Source organism: Leiobunum rupestre, chromosome 5 (genome assembly GCF_980474605.1).
Source record: "Leiobunum rupestre chromosome 5, qqLeiRupe1.1.hap1, whole genome shotgun sequence".
NCBI lineage: Eukaryota > Metazoa > Arthropoda > Arachnida > Opiliones > Sclerosomatidae > Leiobunum > Leiobunum rupestre.
Window position 1 is genome coordinate 39,406,342 of NC_143388.1, and position 16,534 is coordinate 39,422,875.

The 16,534-nt window shown below is 35.2% G+C and overlaps 1 protein-coding gene and 1 long non-coding RNA gene across 2 annotated transcripts; one reads left to right on the forward strand and one right to left on the reverse strand.

The window, feature by feature from the left end:
- Window positions 1–10,186: 10,186 nt before the first annotated feature.
- On the reverse strand, window positions 10,187–10,675 carry LOC149944438 (uncharacterized). Its single transcript, XM_090176359.1, has 2 exons — window positions 10,476–10,675; window positions 10,187–10,412 (listed from the first exon to the last, which is right to left on the reverse strand). The coding sequence occupies exons 1-2, from the start codon at window positions 10,673–10,675 to the stop codon at window positions 10,187–10,189; spliced, it is 426 nt and encodes a 141-aa protein (XP_090032485.1).
- Window positions 10,676–13,159: 2,484 nt separating this feature from the next.
- LOC149944439 (uncharacterized) lies at window positions 13,160–14,004 on the forward strand. The gene is made up of 4 exons (XR_016480804.1): window positions 13,160–13,201; window positions 13,266–13,337; window positions 13,404–13,540; window positions 13,937–14,004. It is a non-coding gene; the product is annotated as an uncharacterized LOC149944439 (long non-coding RNA).
- Window positions 14,005–16,534: the final 2,530 nt, after the last annotated feature.

Here is a 16,534-nt window from a genome sequence, read left to right on the forward strand (position 1 = left end):
AACAAAATGACAGTTATTATATTGTATTTGGTCTTTGGTAAATAATTATTCCAATATGATTCAAGAAGTATAACTTACTATTTATACCATTTTCAATACCTGCTCCTTGAGTTATCCCAACCCCTTAAGGTTAAATTTAATGTTTTATTTCTAGGCATTAATTAATATTTATTATTTATTTCGTGATATTTTGTTATTTTTGGTGAAAAAGAAGTGTTGGTATGATAATACTTATAAAACATCCTATGCGTATTATCAATTTAAATAAGGTTAAGCCTTTAAGTCATGTTTTCTTGGATACATAATTTTCGCTTTAGAGAAAATATCTTAAAATTTTATGTAATTTGGGTAATTTTGACTTCATTATATTTATAAAATAACTTGAATACGTAACAGAGAAAAATTGCTGTAAGTCTTTCGTCAACTAACATTACCAAAAAGGAACAGCAAATCTTTACGAAACATTGAAATCTGAACTGGGTCTTTATTTACGACAGTCCCAACCTCAACTTGCAATTCTTGTTTAAACTGTTTTAGAGACTGCCAAAACTAGTTTTCTCACAGACGCCTCAACCTTAATCACTCGCCTGTCTCAAAAGCGTTCATGATGATATCATTTACGCTGGGTCACATATGTTATCCAGTAAATCTGATAGCATGGTTAAAAGATTGTACTGCCTGTAAAGCTTTCTAAATGGTTCCACCAGTAACGCACGAAGGATGTAGAAATATTTTAATGCGGTATTCAATCATTCTGGTTATCAAAAACTTAAGAATATATAGAAAAACATTTGAATAATTTTGATTATGATTTATTGAAATTTATTGTCTTTTAATCTGAAAATCGCAAAAATTCCTGCCTATTTAAAATGGCTTTTCGTTGAACGGGTTTCCAACGACCGAGATATCGGAGAGCGTCTCTCTCGATACGCACTCTACGAGACATGATTCATAACTGATTGAGTTTACGAAATGTTAGTTCTATTTATTTGGGGAAATAGGCGTAGCAAGTTTCTCCCGGTAATATATTAGTTAAGACTCTTATATCATCGGTGCAATTTTTAGTAAAAATTAAATACTAGATAACCGTGAGGTCTCGAAGTCGCGTCTTCGTAAGCGTCTACTACAAAACGCCATTTATCCGGGAACATTTGCTGAGCGAGAAAAACCACTAGCTGACGGTCTCGGGGACTTTTCAATAAAATTATATAATGCGAGTTTATGGAAACGTCTCTGCTATCTTAAGATTGATTAAATTGATTTTGAGTATTAAGGGAACGGTGATGCGTGCCTTTCACATATAAATCTCCAATTTGACCTTTACTCTAGCTCATCTGGTCGTCGATTACCAATAATATGGGATCTTTTCCGTCATAGTCCGATAAAACCGGTAATCCTTCTTTAAAAACTACCCGATGTTTCATTTTCTCGTAAAGTGTTTGCCATTCTCCGTAATACCAAGGTATTTCTTTGAAACCCGGAACAAACATTTCGTCATCTTTTGCCACTCTGACTCGGCCCTGCTGTTACGCAATTAAATGGATGAATAAATTGCATGTTTATCTCCCTTCGAGTACTAGCGTACGAATGAAGGTTAAAAATAAAATTCGGTTAAATTTATGGGACTCTTCAGCGGGGGGAAATATAATCGAATAACCGATTTCATCTATTACCCCGTATAGGTTTGGGATTCACTTTTAAGTCGCGAGGCTTGGGGGTCACATTTTAAACTCGCGAGACTGAAACAAATAATCACTTTAGAATCACGAGACTATAGGGTTACTTTTACTTCGCGAGAAGATACAAATTAAAGTCCAACGTCTGTAAAGTTTCCATTGCGGGACCAATTAGATTTGCTTTATAACTGTAAGGAACCGTAGTGAAGTCTTCCAGTAATCGTACTTTGTCTACGACGGGTCTATAGATTTTAGTACGGTCCACGGCTGGGGTACGGTTACTGGTTCCTTCTTTTCACCGTCGACGCCCATCACACTTTTAAGCGTGCCGATATTTACTAAATCCTTAAAGCCCTGATTTATACGGAAACCATGACTTTCATTTCATATGAGATTTTTCCGGTCGTAGGGTTCACCACTTCAAAGGCGTAATTTTTTACTCCTTCCGTAACCAGTTCTTGGATGAACGAGCCTTTACCGTATTTCTCCAGTTTATCCGTCATATCACCGAGATAGTTTCCCGTCTCAACCTCTAATACATCTCGTTCATTTAAATAGATGCAACTGTCTGTGTTGTAATTATTAGCTAAACTGCCTTATCTTCTTATATAGGAGTATAACTTGACCCGCGCCAAGCCAGTAATATACGCGGCAATTATCACGCAATGCGTTTGACTTCAGGGAATAACTTATTTAACTTCTATGTTGGGGCCAAGAACAAATTGAAAAATATTTTGGGGTCACTTATAATGGCTGACTGGTCTTTGCGCGGGTTTGAACCAGAACGGCCCCAAAAAGAGTTAAGGCAAAGCTTCGCGATGGTACGTAGTCCTGGGTACTTTTTGATATTGGTTGGGTCAAGTTTTACTCCTTCCTTTTCGTAGTACTCGGCTACGTAATATCTTATTTGTTCTTCCGACTCTACTCTCGCCGGTAACCCACTCGATTCCTGCTGGAGTTGGAGAAAAGAATTGACGTATTCCGTAAAAACCCCCCTCCTTAGTTAGCGGATCGTACTGCTTTATCTCTTATTCCCAAATTTCATGAATAGAAATAACCTTATATCCCATTTCGATAGCGAAAACTATTTTAGAGCCTTTTCGCTGTGGTAAAACGGGACGGTATAGAGATTGAGACGGTAGCATTGTCGCTTTTACTATACCATAAGCAGTAGAAATGTCAGGAAAAGGAGCTTTTACGTGTATTATAGGGTGTCCCACGGGTAACTGGCAATACTTGTTACACCACGGATAGAGTGAACAGAAAGCAATGTATTTAATTACCTCCCCCTCTTTACAGATGTGATGTAATTTCAAGGCGGACGTTCGTCCTCCGAAAAAAGCTTCGAGGGGGGCGGATTGGTTTTTATGTTTTTAATTTTAAATTTTGAGTAGAAAGATAGGTGTCGATGGCAGCGTTAGAACGCCTTTCGGCTTTGAAATCAGACTCCCCCTTTTCATGGACAGTGTATCCCATTTGATTCAAGCGATTTGTGGTAGCAACGGTTGACGCGTATCGTGAATTATGGGTCTGTGTGTGGTCGCCGTATAACGCTACCCTAGTATCACAAACCTCGAGTTTTAGAGTCGGCTGTGAGTCGCGGAGTCCATATAGTGTCGGCGTCGTATTTAAGTCCATATTTTTCGGTTGCCCGCCAGTTAAGACAATTATATTTTTTAGCCGACGTAAAACACCCGAATAGCCGCCATCTGCATATTTTAATTATAACGCTGATGTAGTTTTTAAGATTTTATGATATTTTAACTACTAAACGATTACGCCAGGCGCAATAAGAAAAATTAATCGTTAAAAACTAAATATGTCTATTATTAATATTTATTAACGATTAATTTTTCTAAAAGAGAAACTAAGCCTAAACATTAAAAATTTCAAAACGCGTTGCATATAGCAACGGAAAGCCGAAAAGGGGGGATTGTGATTAAGTTAAGTTAGAAGAAACCACCTATGGACTGGGAGAAGGATGATAAAATACGCGAAAAAGTTTCTGTTTTAGATTTGACAGTCGCCAGGCAGATTTCCCGCACGGTACTGATGAGTTCCAAATAGAACGAAACCGGTCTACCGTGGGAATTTCTGGCTATTTTTTTATTTTTTATTTAGTTTATTACTCGAAGATCTATTTGATCCGAGTTTCGCGTTTTTTGTTTGCTCGAAGACCCATTGGTACGAGTTATTAGTAAGTTTTTAAATTTCTTCAAATTTGTTTAGGATTTAGCTATATTATCCCTTTTAATTATGGATTAATCTACTTTTTCGCATGTAACATATAGATGAGCAGCGGGGTTAAACTCACTACACGAAAGACAATAAGTCTCTCCGCAAACGTGTAATGCATTACGTTTAAACATACTGACAAATTTTCCGCAAAGATTACAAACATAAATTTTATTACATAATAGCTCTTAAACATGATTGGAAGATTATCTTATCTACGTCCTTCCTGCATTCCTGTTTTCTACAACAAGCTTTACAGAAAAGAGAGCATTTATGGTCCGTGAGATTATTATAACTTACCAAACATTTCTCGCAAAATCCATTAAACGCGAAAAGGGGTCTTGGATTAGTAATAACGTTGAATAGATTGTCAATATTTAAAAGATAAAGACGTTTGCGGAGAGGTCCATTGCATTCCCCTCTCTTCTTCCACATCACCGAAAACAACTACGGAGGTAGGATTGCATAATCGAAACATTATTATAGTGTATTCGAGCAAGATTTCGTCATCGGATATCGCAGCGTAAGCTAAAAGTTCCCTAGTTTCCAAGCTCTGTAACTGTGTTTCCATGTTTTTACCCCTACAAAGACTTATAGTGTTATGTTTCCTTTTTAGTTCATAGTCGTTCTTATTATTTATATGCTCTCGGGAGCCATGGATGCAACAAGAGCTCTAGCTCTACAGATTTAATCTTGGTTATTAATTGTAATGGTACATTTTTTTATAAAAATAAAACTCTTCTTCATGGGAAATACCAAGCCCAGCTGGTCTAGTTAAAAGTAACCGTAACGAAACTAACGATTCCTTCAAAAACAATACCGTCGTTCTCGGTACGTCATCAACAATTGCAAGTCTAATTCGTTACGACGTCGAAAACTGACGTTAATTTGAAAGCCGGGTTTGCTGACGTTCACGAACGAAACAGAAACCCCCATATCGGAAGGCTAACAGTCTTCCGATATGGTTTCCATCAACGTATGAATTCCGTTTTCGATATTATTTTCTAGCCTAACATTTAAAGTCCGTCCCAATAGTCCAAAATTTGGTAATTTTTTTACATTATTATTCGATATTTTAACAGAACCTGGGGCGTGATTCTACTCTTATCGTTAGGAGTTAACGACAGAAAATGTTCGTTGGCTCCATTGAAATTATATTAGCTAACGAAAAATTATTATCGTTCAGTAGCTAACGATAAGAGTAGAATCACGCCCCTGGTAAGTTAGGAAAGGATGGCTGTGGTATTAAAACGTCGGCTAGCTCACCTCCAACTTGGGGGAGTGGAGGCGATGATGGGACTGTCAAATTTGCGTTCTCGGGGTTCACGTTTTTCTCCGCACGATTAATTTCCGCAGCTATTGCCTGAGACGGTGGTGGCGAATATTGCGGAGCTCCTGAAAGACCTGCGACTGCTATGGTATCGTTATTATGCGGAGGATAAATAATACGGGAGTGGCTACTACTAATATCCGAACGGGCAGCTAACAACGCTTTAGCTTCATCGTACATTTCTGCAGCCCAAGTGGCAGCGGCGGTAAGTTCCTTCACGTCCCGTTGGGCAACTTACACTTACTAGAGGACAATTAAATGCCCCAATCCTCTTCCGAAGAGTTAGGCGATTCTAAAAAGGGTGACGGAGCATCCATAGGAGAATACGAAGGAAAATTAGATACTTCGCCAGGTGAGATATTATCGTACCATTGTCATTTCTTTTAAACGTTCCAATTGCGAATCAGTTACTGTAGCTAAGGGAGGGGTTGGGTCTTGGATATCAGTTAAATCTATAATTGGGTAAAGCTGCTATAGGTACTTCCGGGATTCGTTATCAGTTATATCATTTACCTCAGGGGTGTCAATTAAAATCTTTTCTGGGGTATCAATTAAAATCATTTCAGGGGTGTCAATTAAAATCTTTTCTGGGGTGTCAATTAAAATCATTTCAGGGGTGTCAATTAAAATCTTTTCTGGGGTGTCAATTATAATCATTTCAGGGGTGTCGATTAAAATAATTTCGGTGTACTGTAAACCTTTCATTTTAATGCCTATATAATTTGAAAATTAAACCTAACTCCAAAATTATGATAAAAAATCAAAATAAACTTACGTAGAGAGAGCTTCAAAAATCCCGGTACTAGGCGCACAAAGAACAACAATAGTGACGTTCCCGGGTTCAATGACGCCCCTTATATAGGGCAGAGGGGAGGATAGTAAGCGTATCTCTTATTCCCAAAGAACTTTATCAGTTACCGAGAATACAGGGTGTTCCCTAAATGGTGGTAGGACCGAGTGTCTACGGGTTCTACAGATTATTTTAAGACGAAAATGTTCTATGGCATTTTCCCGATTTAGGCCACCATTTCGAAGTTACGAAACAATTGATGTATAGATGATCCCTTAATTTAACATATATCATTTTGTTGGGACGCGAACGCGCTATATTTTCGTTACCATGGCGATTATCTGATTTGATTTTTAATAGGTTTAGTAAACTTTATTTTCACTTATTTCCTAAAAGAAATAAATAATCGCCATGGTAACGGAAAAATAGCGCGTTCACGTCCCAACAAAATGATTTTGTAGTGAGCGCGTGAATATTTTATTCATTCGTAAAAAGTTACTTTGCCGAGAAAGATTTTTTTATTTCGGCCACGTGCCGATGTCTACGAATGAAACAGTTAATTTACGTAAGGTTTTAGAATGTTATGTTAAATTAAGGGGTCTTCCAAACATCAATCGTTTCGTAACTTCAAAGTGTCACATTTTACGTCACCTCGCAGTCATGTGATTTTCACTTTCTTCAATCATCTACTCAAGTTCTTTTCGTTGGTGATTACTAGTGTCATTTCATTCCTTATTGATTTTAACCATAAGTTTTAAATGACGAATTTCTTTTTGGTTTTTCTTTTGATCCTAGAGAATTCATAACTCTTATTCGCTTAAATTGTAAAATATTTATATCGTCAGACTTCGAAGGTAGGCCTAGGCTGTAATAATCTGATTTCAACTATTCAAGTTCCACTATTTATGTCAGTTTATAACTTCAAAGAACTGCGGCAATTTCGTTATTGGTTTTCATGATATCGCTAATATTGTTCGTCCATGTGTAGCGCCGGATTGCAATTACCATAGTACCAATCCAGGGCCAATTTTAGCCAAAAAAGATGGACTTATTTTTCACATATTCCCAAAAAATGAGACACTACGCAATAAATGGTTGAAAAGTTTGGGGAAACCCAATTTTAATGTCTTAAAAACAAGCAGCGTTTGCTCTTGTCACTTCACGCCGGAAGAAATCCTCTTGCTTTGGTTGGATTAAACAAATCAGATGTACCTATGCCAGGACGGTTAAAGCGTGATTCAATTCCAACCGTTTTAGGACAACATGCTCTTAAAATTATAGCACAGCAAGATGTTGAAATGGAAGATGCAGTGGGCTCTAATTCTGATATTGCAAGTTCATCTAAACTCAGTTCCAATTTGGAGGGTAATTTAGCGACTGCAAGTATTTTATCGAAAAGGGACAAATCAATGGTAAATATACTCTTATTCAAGTTAATAAACTACTAGTGCACAAGTGTAAATTTCAAACTGAATTATTACAGGATAGCCTAGCTTTGGATTTGGATTTTCCTAAACGAATTAAATCATTTGGACATCAAGCTTACATTCCGTTGCCACGCAAAACGAAAAGCACTCAGACTGATAGTAGTCATCTGGTAAAACGTAGCCTTAAATGTGAGCTAATTTTTACGTAAAGCATGTTATCGGTATAAAAAACTAATACTATATTTCCGTTAGATTCTCAAACTATTGGGCCTAAATTGGTTGATAAAACAACTCAGACTGAAGGTATTGAAGATAAAATTCGTGAATTTATGAAGAGTCGGAGTGACGATGATCAATATGATTATGAATTGGAAGACACCGGAGATAAAGATACGACATTAGATCCACTTTATAGTAGCTAAACTCCATCTGAGGTTCCATCTGAAGATATAGAGAGGAACTATATCCTAAATAATTTTACTTTTGGTTATTATTATTATTAAATAAACAATTTAGTTTCAGGCTGTTTTCACCAGATATAGATGTTATAAAAGAGAAGAAATACATTGTTTTTGAGACCGCCTTACTTCAGCTATTTATATTTTGCAATCAATGTATGTTAAAATGCACAAATATAAAGACTTCAATTAAAGGATCAATGGTCACTATCCACACTGATTGTCCTAACCATCATAATTTGACGTGGCAGAGTCAGCCTGAAATTGGAAGAAAGCCCACTTTAAATGTTCTAGTGGCAGCAGGGATATTGTTTTCTGGTCTAAACACTGCTAAATCATTACGAATGCTTAAATTTGCTGGGATTCAGATGTTCGACCTTGCTACTAACTACAGATTGCAAAAAGCTTACCTGTGGCGTGCTGTCAAAAGTGTAATAATTTTTCAAACTATTATAAAATAACAAAACTAAATTATATATATAGTTGTTTATTAAAGGTTTGGAACACCGAACAAAATGCTTTGTTGGATGAACTTCAAGGAAAAGTATTATCACTCGGAGGTGATGGACGTTTCGATAGGTAACTAAAATGGGGTACTATTAGGCTTTCTTTTTTAAAACTCAAAATGAACAATTTGTTATTATTTCCTAAGTCCTGGCCACTATGCAAAATACCTTAGTTATTGCTTCTTAGAAAGTACTATAAAGAAAATTATTCACCTTGTTTTAATCCAGGTAAACGCATACTTTTATTGAGTTATAGTAGTTTTAGTAGTTAAATTTTTTTTAACATTTCAGAGTAACCAAGTGAAAAGTAGTGTTGCCATGGAATTGGATGGTCTTTAGCGTGGAAAAGTCTTTTTTTGGATAAAGGCTTTCAAATTGGTTCTATAGTAACAGATAGACACGTTTCAATCAGAGCTTTTCTTCGGAAAACTTATCCAAAAATTAAGCACCCTTTTGACTGTTGGCACCTAGTAAAATGTAGGTAAAATATTTTATGATATTTTATAATAAATACATTAAAATTATAATTTACAGCTATCAAATCCAAAATGTCATCAGTTTGTGGGAAGAAAAAATATATGGAAGTGGTACTTGCCTGGAACAGAAGTATACAAAATCATTTATACTGGCTCGCTTCCACCTGCGATGGTAATTCTGCGTTAATGGCTGCCAAATGGGAATCTCTGCTAAACCACGTCATAAATAAACATGAGGGCCACACTGGGCCTTACGAAGTTTGCGAACATGGTCCTTCAGATAGCGAGCGTCCCAAAAGATGGCTTAATCCAAGTTTGTTTCAGTCTCATATTTTGGTTTATTTTGAAGAATTAATTTTAATATTTTTCTCATTAGTACCTCAAGCATATACTGCGTTAGAAAAAATAGTTTTAAAATTTTCTAAAGATGTATCCCAACTTTCATTGTCTTGTCAAACCTCCTCGGTGGAGGCTTATCACGCAGTTGTCATTCAATTTGCACCTTAACATACACACTACTCGTATTTTGGAATGAATAAGTTTATATTTATAGATTACTACTTGCTGCAATGCATTTCAAAGAAAATTCTACGAAAATGCAAGCTGTTACTCTTAACGGCACAAGACGTTGGAATATTTTCTTCCCAAAATTCAAAAAGGGGGAATATTCGTTACGCCCAATCATGGAAGCTTCTTCTTACAGTAAGCACAATAATCTAAAAACAAATAATCAAAGATTGATTCATAAGGGTATATACCATTTCAGCTTACGTTAATAAACTGATGTTAAACGTAATTGTATACAGTGAAGACTCGTATGAGAAAGGATATGAGAAGACTAAATCTGTTTTGGGCGCTACACCCAAAGCTTTGTGCTCTGAATTAAAACACCCCACCAAAGACGACGCTGTTGAATCTTATACAAAACATCTTCGGTTCTCTGACTAATAATATTGTATACAAAAAATGACAAATAGTTCCATAAAAATCCAAATTTTAATTTTATTAAAAAATTAAAATAAAGTAGCCTTAGAAAGTTTCACAATTTAAAATCAATTTCTTTGAGCATTTCTTCTACGTCCCTGCCTTGGTATGTAAGGCCGGAATCCACAAAAATCATCTGATGGAAATGTATTCCTAATTGCATTTACTACACAACTTGGTATGGGAAATCGACGCTTTGGAATAATCCAATAACACCATCTAATAAATCTTCGATATGCCAAATACCTATAAGTCCTAATAAAATAACCCATTACTAACTATATTATAGCCACAATGATAAATCTCACTTGTGAATTAATCCCTCTGCGGGTTGTCTAAGCATAACCCCAGGTTGAGGGTTGTGGAATTCTTGATATGCCAAATTCAACATCGGAATGTTAGTACAGGTGTTTTGGAAGTCTGGGTGTTTTGTTATGCAAATATCTTCAATCAATGTATTTACCCTTTCCTGTTCTTGACAACACTGACATTCTGCAACAAGTGGAATAATAGTGCAATTGCCACAACACCTTTAATGAGGAATAATAAAAATATCAATTATTAATTAATATTAATTAAAGATTGCTACCCACCAATCATTATTTTGAAATCGTTCATTATTGGCTTCGTTTTCCTCCTGAATTATTTCATAATCTTCTTCATCTTCAGTAAGGGCCAAGGGTCCAAATTGATAGGGTAATATACCGTGAATTTCGCCAATATTTTCATCAGCTATGCCTATTTCAGCGAAAAGATCTAAGGAATTTTCTGAACCGGTTTCATCAGATTGCATTGAATCCGATACTGCGATATCAGAATCCAAATCCGACTAATAAATAGATTCTTCACTCGAATCGCTCATAGCTATTAATTATCATAATTAATCAAACGTTCGACAGACAGCCTAGGCCTAGCAAACGAGCGGCAAAACGTCTCGTGAGCGTGATCATTGATCACGTAACTAAAACAACTCTACGTCACTTTTAGCCACGCCTTACCGCCAATTTCCAAAATTCACATTTTTAATTATATTAGTTTTTATATAATAAAAAAAAATATTTTACCAAATATTGAATATATACATTTCTTATAGTCTGATAATAATTTAGAAAGTATTAGATTAATGTGTTCAAATACCGTGTAAGTAACGCTTTAAGGGTCATCTCGAGAAATTAATACCACTAGGGACAATTCTTCCGAGGAGGGGTATATTTTGGCTTGCCAACTGGTTTTTCAAGTGTAGTGATTCATTTACGAAAACAATTTCAAGTTGCATATAACGTGCTCTTATTTATGCCTATTCGTTTTGCTTACCTTACTTGTAGCTTCTCAATTTATTTTACGTGTTATCTTTTCGGCTTTAAATGTGTGATACATTTTCATTAATTTAGTTACGTTGGTTTTATCTATATTAAGATACGCGCTGTCATTTAGCATTCACTATTCAGTGAACGGTTTTTGTGTGCGTTTTAAGCCGGGAATTGTAACGGTAAAGTGTTTTTGATTTTTTCTATTACAATTTTTATTTCCGTGGGTATTTCGATTGACTTTTTTTGAAATTCCAAGTATTTGAATTACCTAGTTGTGTGATTGGGTTAATATTATACATGTTTTTATTGCTTATTTCTGCTTAAACAGTTTTTATTATTGTGGGTCTTTATTGACTTTTTCTTGACTCATAAGTATTCGAATTAACTTGTTGCTTGGTTGGGTTAATATTCTATAATTTCCATTGTTTTTTTAATTTTATTTCGTTTATCGAAAGTGTTGATAATGTAAGGGATTATTCATATCTACGATTTTTTACTTGCATTGACTTTTACCAGCTTCGTTGGGTGGTCGTGGTGAGCCCACACAGTTTTTATTAGTCCTTTAACTTATAGTTTTGGTTTTCGCTTCATCTTGGGTTATCCGTATATATTTGATTGTTTAGGACCTATAATACAAAGGGTTGGGTTTCGTCTTTAAAACAGTTCCTTGCACGTATATATTTTACGTTTCATGAGCGTTTTAATAATTGTTAATTTTGTAGTTTCTATTTCTTGTTTTTGTTGCTTTGTGAATTTAATAACGTTTTTGATATAAATTTTTTTTTGTTTTATTGATATTTGAAATTTGTTTAAGGCTATAATATTTGTAATATTCATTTTACTACAATAAAATATATTCTACCAGTCTGGATAGGACCGGGATTACTTTTTTTAAGAGAACGCTTTCAATATGGCGGTATGTCGTTGAGTGCCGTGACCAGTAGTTAATATGCCCAAAGGCCAACTCTTCCAAGGAGAGGTATATTTCGGCTTGTCAACTCGTTTCTAGATCGAGATATTTTGAGAATCCAAGTATAGAAGACCCACAAACATTCTGCTTCACAAAAGTTACCATTGGAGTACAATCAACGCCGTCTGAAGTGGCATTAATCATAAATATCGAGATAGAGCCAATTATTCGTTAGGTTCTGATATCCAGTAGAGACACTGAAGAATTTTTTTACTCTTGTCACAAAAGCGATTAACATACATACAAAACAGCGAAGGAATAGTAAAACAAAAAGGAGTAAATAAAGCCATTTCGGATTCAGTTAATTTCCCTTTAAGCGAATGGGGGATATATTGCTATGTGTGCTAACTGATTAAGCATACTTATAATTGTAGTTACACTTTAAATTATTTAACGTGGTGTTAAGTCTTAGACGACCTTCGCGTTTATTTGTAAATTGTATTAACCATTTTTAAGCTTTTCAGCGCTATATGTGAACCGCTTTATGAAATCTGTTACCTCCACATTTTAATAAAAATGTGTAAATTGAAACAATATTTTACCATTTTATAGTAATTTCCCAAAAAATAATTTAATGGGTTTTCAAAGTCATTTTTAAAATTTTAAGAACACATTGCGAAAGAAATAACGATTAAATTGTAATATAAATAATCTTTTTGAGAATTTTCATTGCATTATCTTCTTTATGACTTTAAGTATTTTAAGATAACAATCCCCTCTTCAGAATTTGTATTCTTAAGTATCGCATTGAGTATTTATTGCATTCCATCATAGACTAAGGAAGGTTTCACAAGGACATTTCGCGCGCGAATTTATAACCTTGTAAAGTCTCAGCATGGGAGGGCGCCACGTATATCAAAAGGCTGGTGCGAACCAAAGACTAGTGAACAGCGAAGCATACACCATATACACTTTAGGGACTTAAATCTTGTAGCTAGTGCTTTTCATTTATCCCAAAAACACGTGGTTTTGATGGTAAACAATAGTGAGATTTTAATAATGATTTCCATTGAAGATGACTTTGAAAGCCTATTTAATGGTATGTACCAAGTTTTTAAATAATATATCTCCAAGGCAATTCATAAACATATCAATTATTTCAGATTCAATGCCATCATTATCATCAGTTGGTGAGAGTGAACCTATAACATTGGTTCCTGATCAAATTTGTAATGGTAAATGACTAAATGTATATCAAATTCGTTGTTGAAATAATACTTAATATAATTTATATGGATTAGAGTCTCAATCATTCTTCACGGGTGATCATTATGGAAATGTCGCTAATGAACAAGATATCCCACCCACATCAGTTCCTACAACTCGCAAAGAATGTCTCTCAAGAAAAAATGCCATGGAGGCAGAAAATGCGAAGTAAGTAAGCCAAATCATATAAGTTAAAAAATTTTATTACCATGGTTGAATTTTCAATTATAATGAGTATTAAAATCAAGAAGAACACCGCTTGACGAGGGTTCTCGAACCCGAAAGCTCCGGGAATATGTATAAATTTCAAAAAAATTAAATTTTAAAGATTTTAATAAAAACACCATGAAGTATCAGTCGTGATTTAAATACTCATTATAAAAGTAAGCCAAGTTATTTGACTGATGTTATATTGTAAAATTTCAATTTTAACTTCATGGGTAAAAAACCAAGAACAAACCTCACCTTAACAAGTACGTAAACCTCACCGTAACAAATACGTTCGAATTTTCAATGAAATTAATTTACATTTCAAGTTATTAAAACATTTTTTCATATAATTTTTCAGCAACGAGATTTAAGACAGATGCGAAAGACTTCTTCAAAGAATGCCTTCGGAATATTAATAACGCTGCACAATCTTGTCATACAGGATAATATAAATCTGTATATTCTTGGGTCTCGCAAATGTCTGTTGCAGATATCATGTTCTGGAATACTTTAATTTCCAAGAATTCAACTGGAATATTGCAAGCAAAATATTGAAAAAAGGTCAAAATTATATTAAGTGATGAATCTAAAATAAAGCAATTTATAATACCAACTATCATTTCAGCATCTTGTGTGAAGGCACCCTTTGTGTTTAGGCAAGAAAACAAAAATCACCTTACAACACTGTATCACGACCCTTTAACTTTCGGGAGTGATCATCTTGTTATTTTTCTACTTTTTTCCCCCTCAGTATAGCCATCTAGGGACCACTCATATATTGTTTTTTGTTTCATTTCGTTTCTCTGGCCTATTCTGGCAGCCCCGTAGCTTTTTTTTTTGCTATTTACACACCCCGATAAGATAAGGGGTCGTCTATTTATCTAGTATATAAAGCCAAGTCAGCTTTGGACAAGGGTCAGTTTTTCTTTAGTTTTGTTTCAATTGTGTCTTCAAGGTTTTATTGATCAGGATGTGGTATATAGCATCCGGTGACGCGGTTCGACGTGAAGGTTAAAGTGCACGGTATTTGTGCGGGTATTTCGCGTCGGATTCGTGGTTTTTCGTGATAATTCTTGGTGAAGAGAATTATGTGCGGTTCGTTCCTTGGTTTAAGGACGGTTACTTGAAGAACGATAAGTACTTTTTAAACTATTGTTATTTTTCCATTCTTTTGTTATTTATTCTAAAGTGTATTTTGTATAACTTTAACTAAAAAGATTCGGCCAACCATAGCCAATCTATTTAATTACTTACCCAACCGAAGCTACCCCTGCTATATTCATTGTACACCCCTAAGAGCCCACCATAGCCATTAAGCATTAATCATCTCCAAATAATTACCAATGTTTATATAATTACCATAATTGAATCTATTTTTACCAAGTCCAATAATAAACGAAGACTTATATTTTTGCATAACTACCATTGATTTCATTTACCTACTCTGTGACAATACCGACTCTAAGGATCCCGAACAAATAAATTCGATACAAACGGCACGGGGAAATAGTATTTAAATTTCCCTCGAGTTTAGTGCGTGGGTCAGATTCTCAAGGTTACATTTGGAACTTTTTGAATCTTCCCTCCCTTCCAATCTCCACGACTCCCCTAAACCCCCCCTGGAAGTTATAGTGTCGTAATAACTGTTTTAATATACAAAGTAACCTAATTTTAAGCTTAACTCTTAAAATCATAATGTTTTCCAAAGATTGTTTAACTATTTAATGAGATATCTAATCTAATGTAAGCTGGCGAAGATACTTTCGAATTTCGAAATGCCTAGCCGAAAATAAATAGCAGACGACAATTTTAAAATAAAAATTAACCCACGTGATCGCCGTTTCACCAAGGAGGATTAAGGAAAGGGGAGTTGTATTGAGGCTCCTCTTATGGCTGCATCCGTAGTCAGAGAGCGTGAGACGCCCAGTGGGTGGGAGCGGGAGGAAAACGTATGTAAAATACCGGATCGCGTTCCTGTTTTGAGCGCCCTCTAGTTCAAAACAATTGTTGAAAGTTATTTCGGATTTTATTTTGAGAATTTTGCTGCTTCGGTGTTTCGTCGTGAATACGCTAAAAATGTATGTCGACTAGATTTACTTAGTAAATAAAATTCGAATTTTTTTATCACGCGAAGATTAATATCATATAACTAAAGTAAGAGCATTTTCCATATATAAAAATATTTTGAGTTTTGCAAATTGTTTACTAATTTACGGCATTAGAAAAACAAACACCAAAGCAGCCGAATTCTCAAAATAAAAACCGAAATAACTTTCAACAGTTTTTTTTAACTAGAGGGCGCTCAAAACAGGAACGCGAGCCGGTATTTTACATACATTTTCCTCCCGCTCCCACCCACTGGGCGTCTCACGCTCTCTGACTACGGATGCAGCCATAAGAGGCGCCTCAATACAGCTCCCCTTCCCTTAATCCTCCTTGGTTTCACCACAAATCCGTTAGGCGCGCGGCCGTTCGCCCCAGGAACTACCTCAGTACACAGTGAAAGGCAGAAAGGGGGTACGTGCTACCACGCGCGAAATGTCCTTCTGAAACCTTCCTTAGTCTATGATTCCATTATTTGCTATTCTATATGTAGAGTCACGTTTAGTAAGCATAGTACGTTAAGAAACATTGCTTTTAAGTTATCTTAAAACATTTAATAAAATTGAACATCTCTGACAGATTAGTAAATTATATTATATATCATATTAAATATAAAATATATATGTTATTGTTTTAAATGCATTAAATGCTATTTAAGTTTTTCGCTTTGAGCAACACTCCATTCTTAGGCTGGATCACTTTAATTTTCTCGGCCTAAGATTTAAAGTAAAAAGACATATAGTTAATACATTGCAACAACTCTGCAAAAGCGTTTTCGTGAAAAATGCAATATCGCTTTTTTTATAAGAGCGTTAAAATCAGCCTCCGGGAAAGGTGCTTTGCTATAGGTTGT

What these genes read in the sequence shown, in the direction of transcription:
- LOC149944438 (XM_090176359.1), bottom strand. Translation starts at nt 10,675, where the DNA reads ATGCAATCTGATGAAACCGGTTCAGAAAATTCCTTAGATCTTTTCGCT. An exon ending in CGATTTCAAAATAATGATTG is followed by an intron (nt 10,413 to 10,475) that starts GTGGGTAGCAAT and finishes TCCTCATTAAAG; the next exon opens with GTGTTGTGGCAATTGCACTA.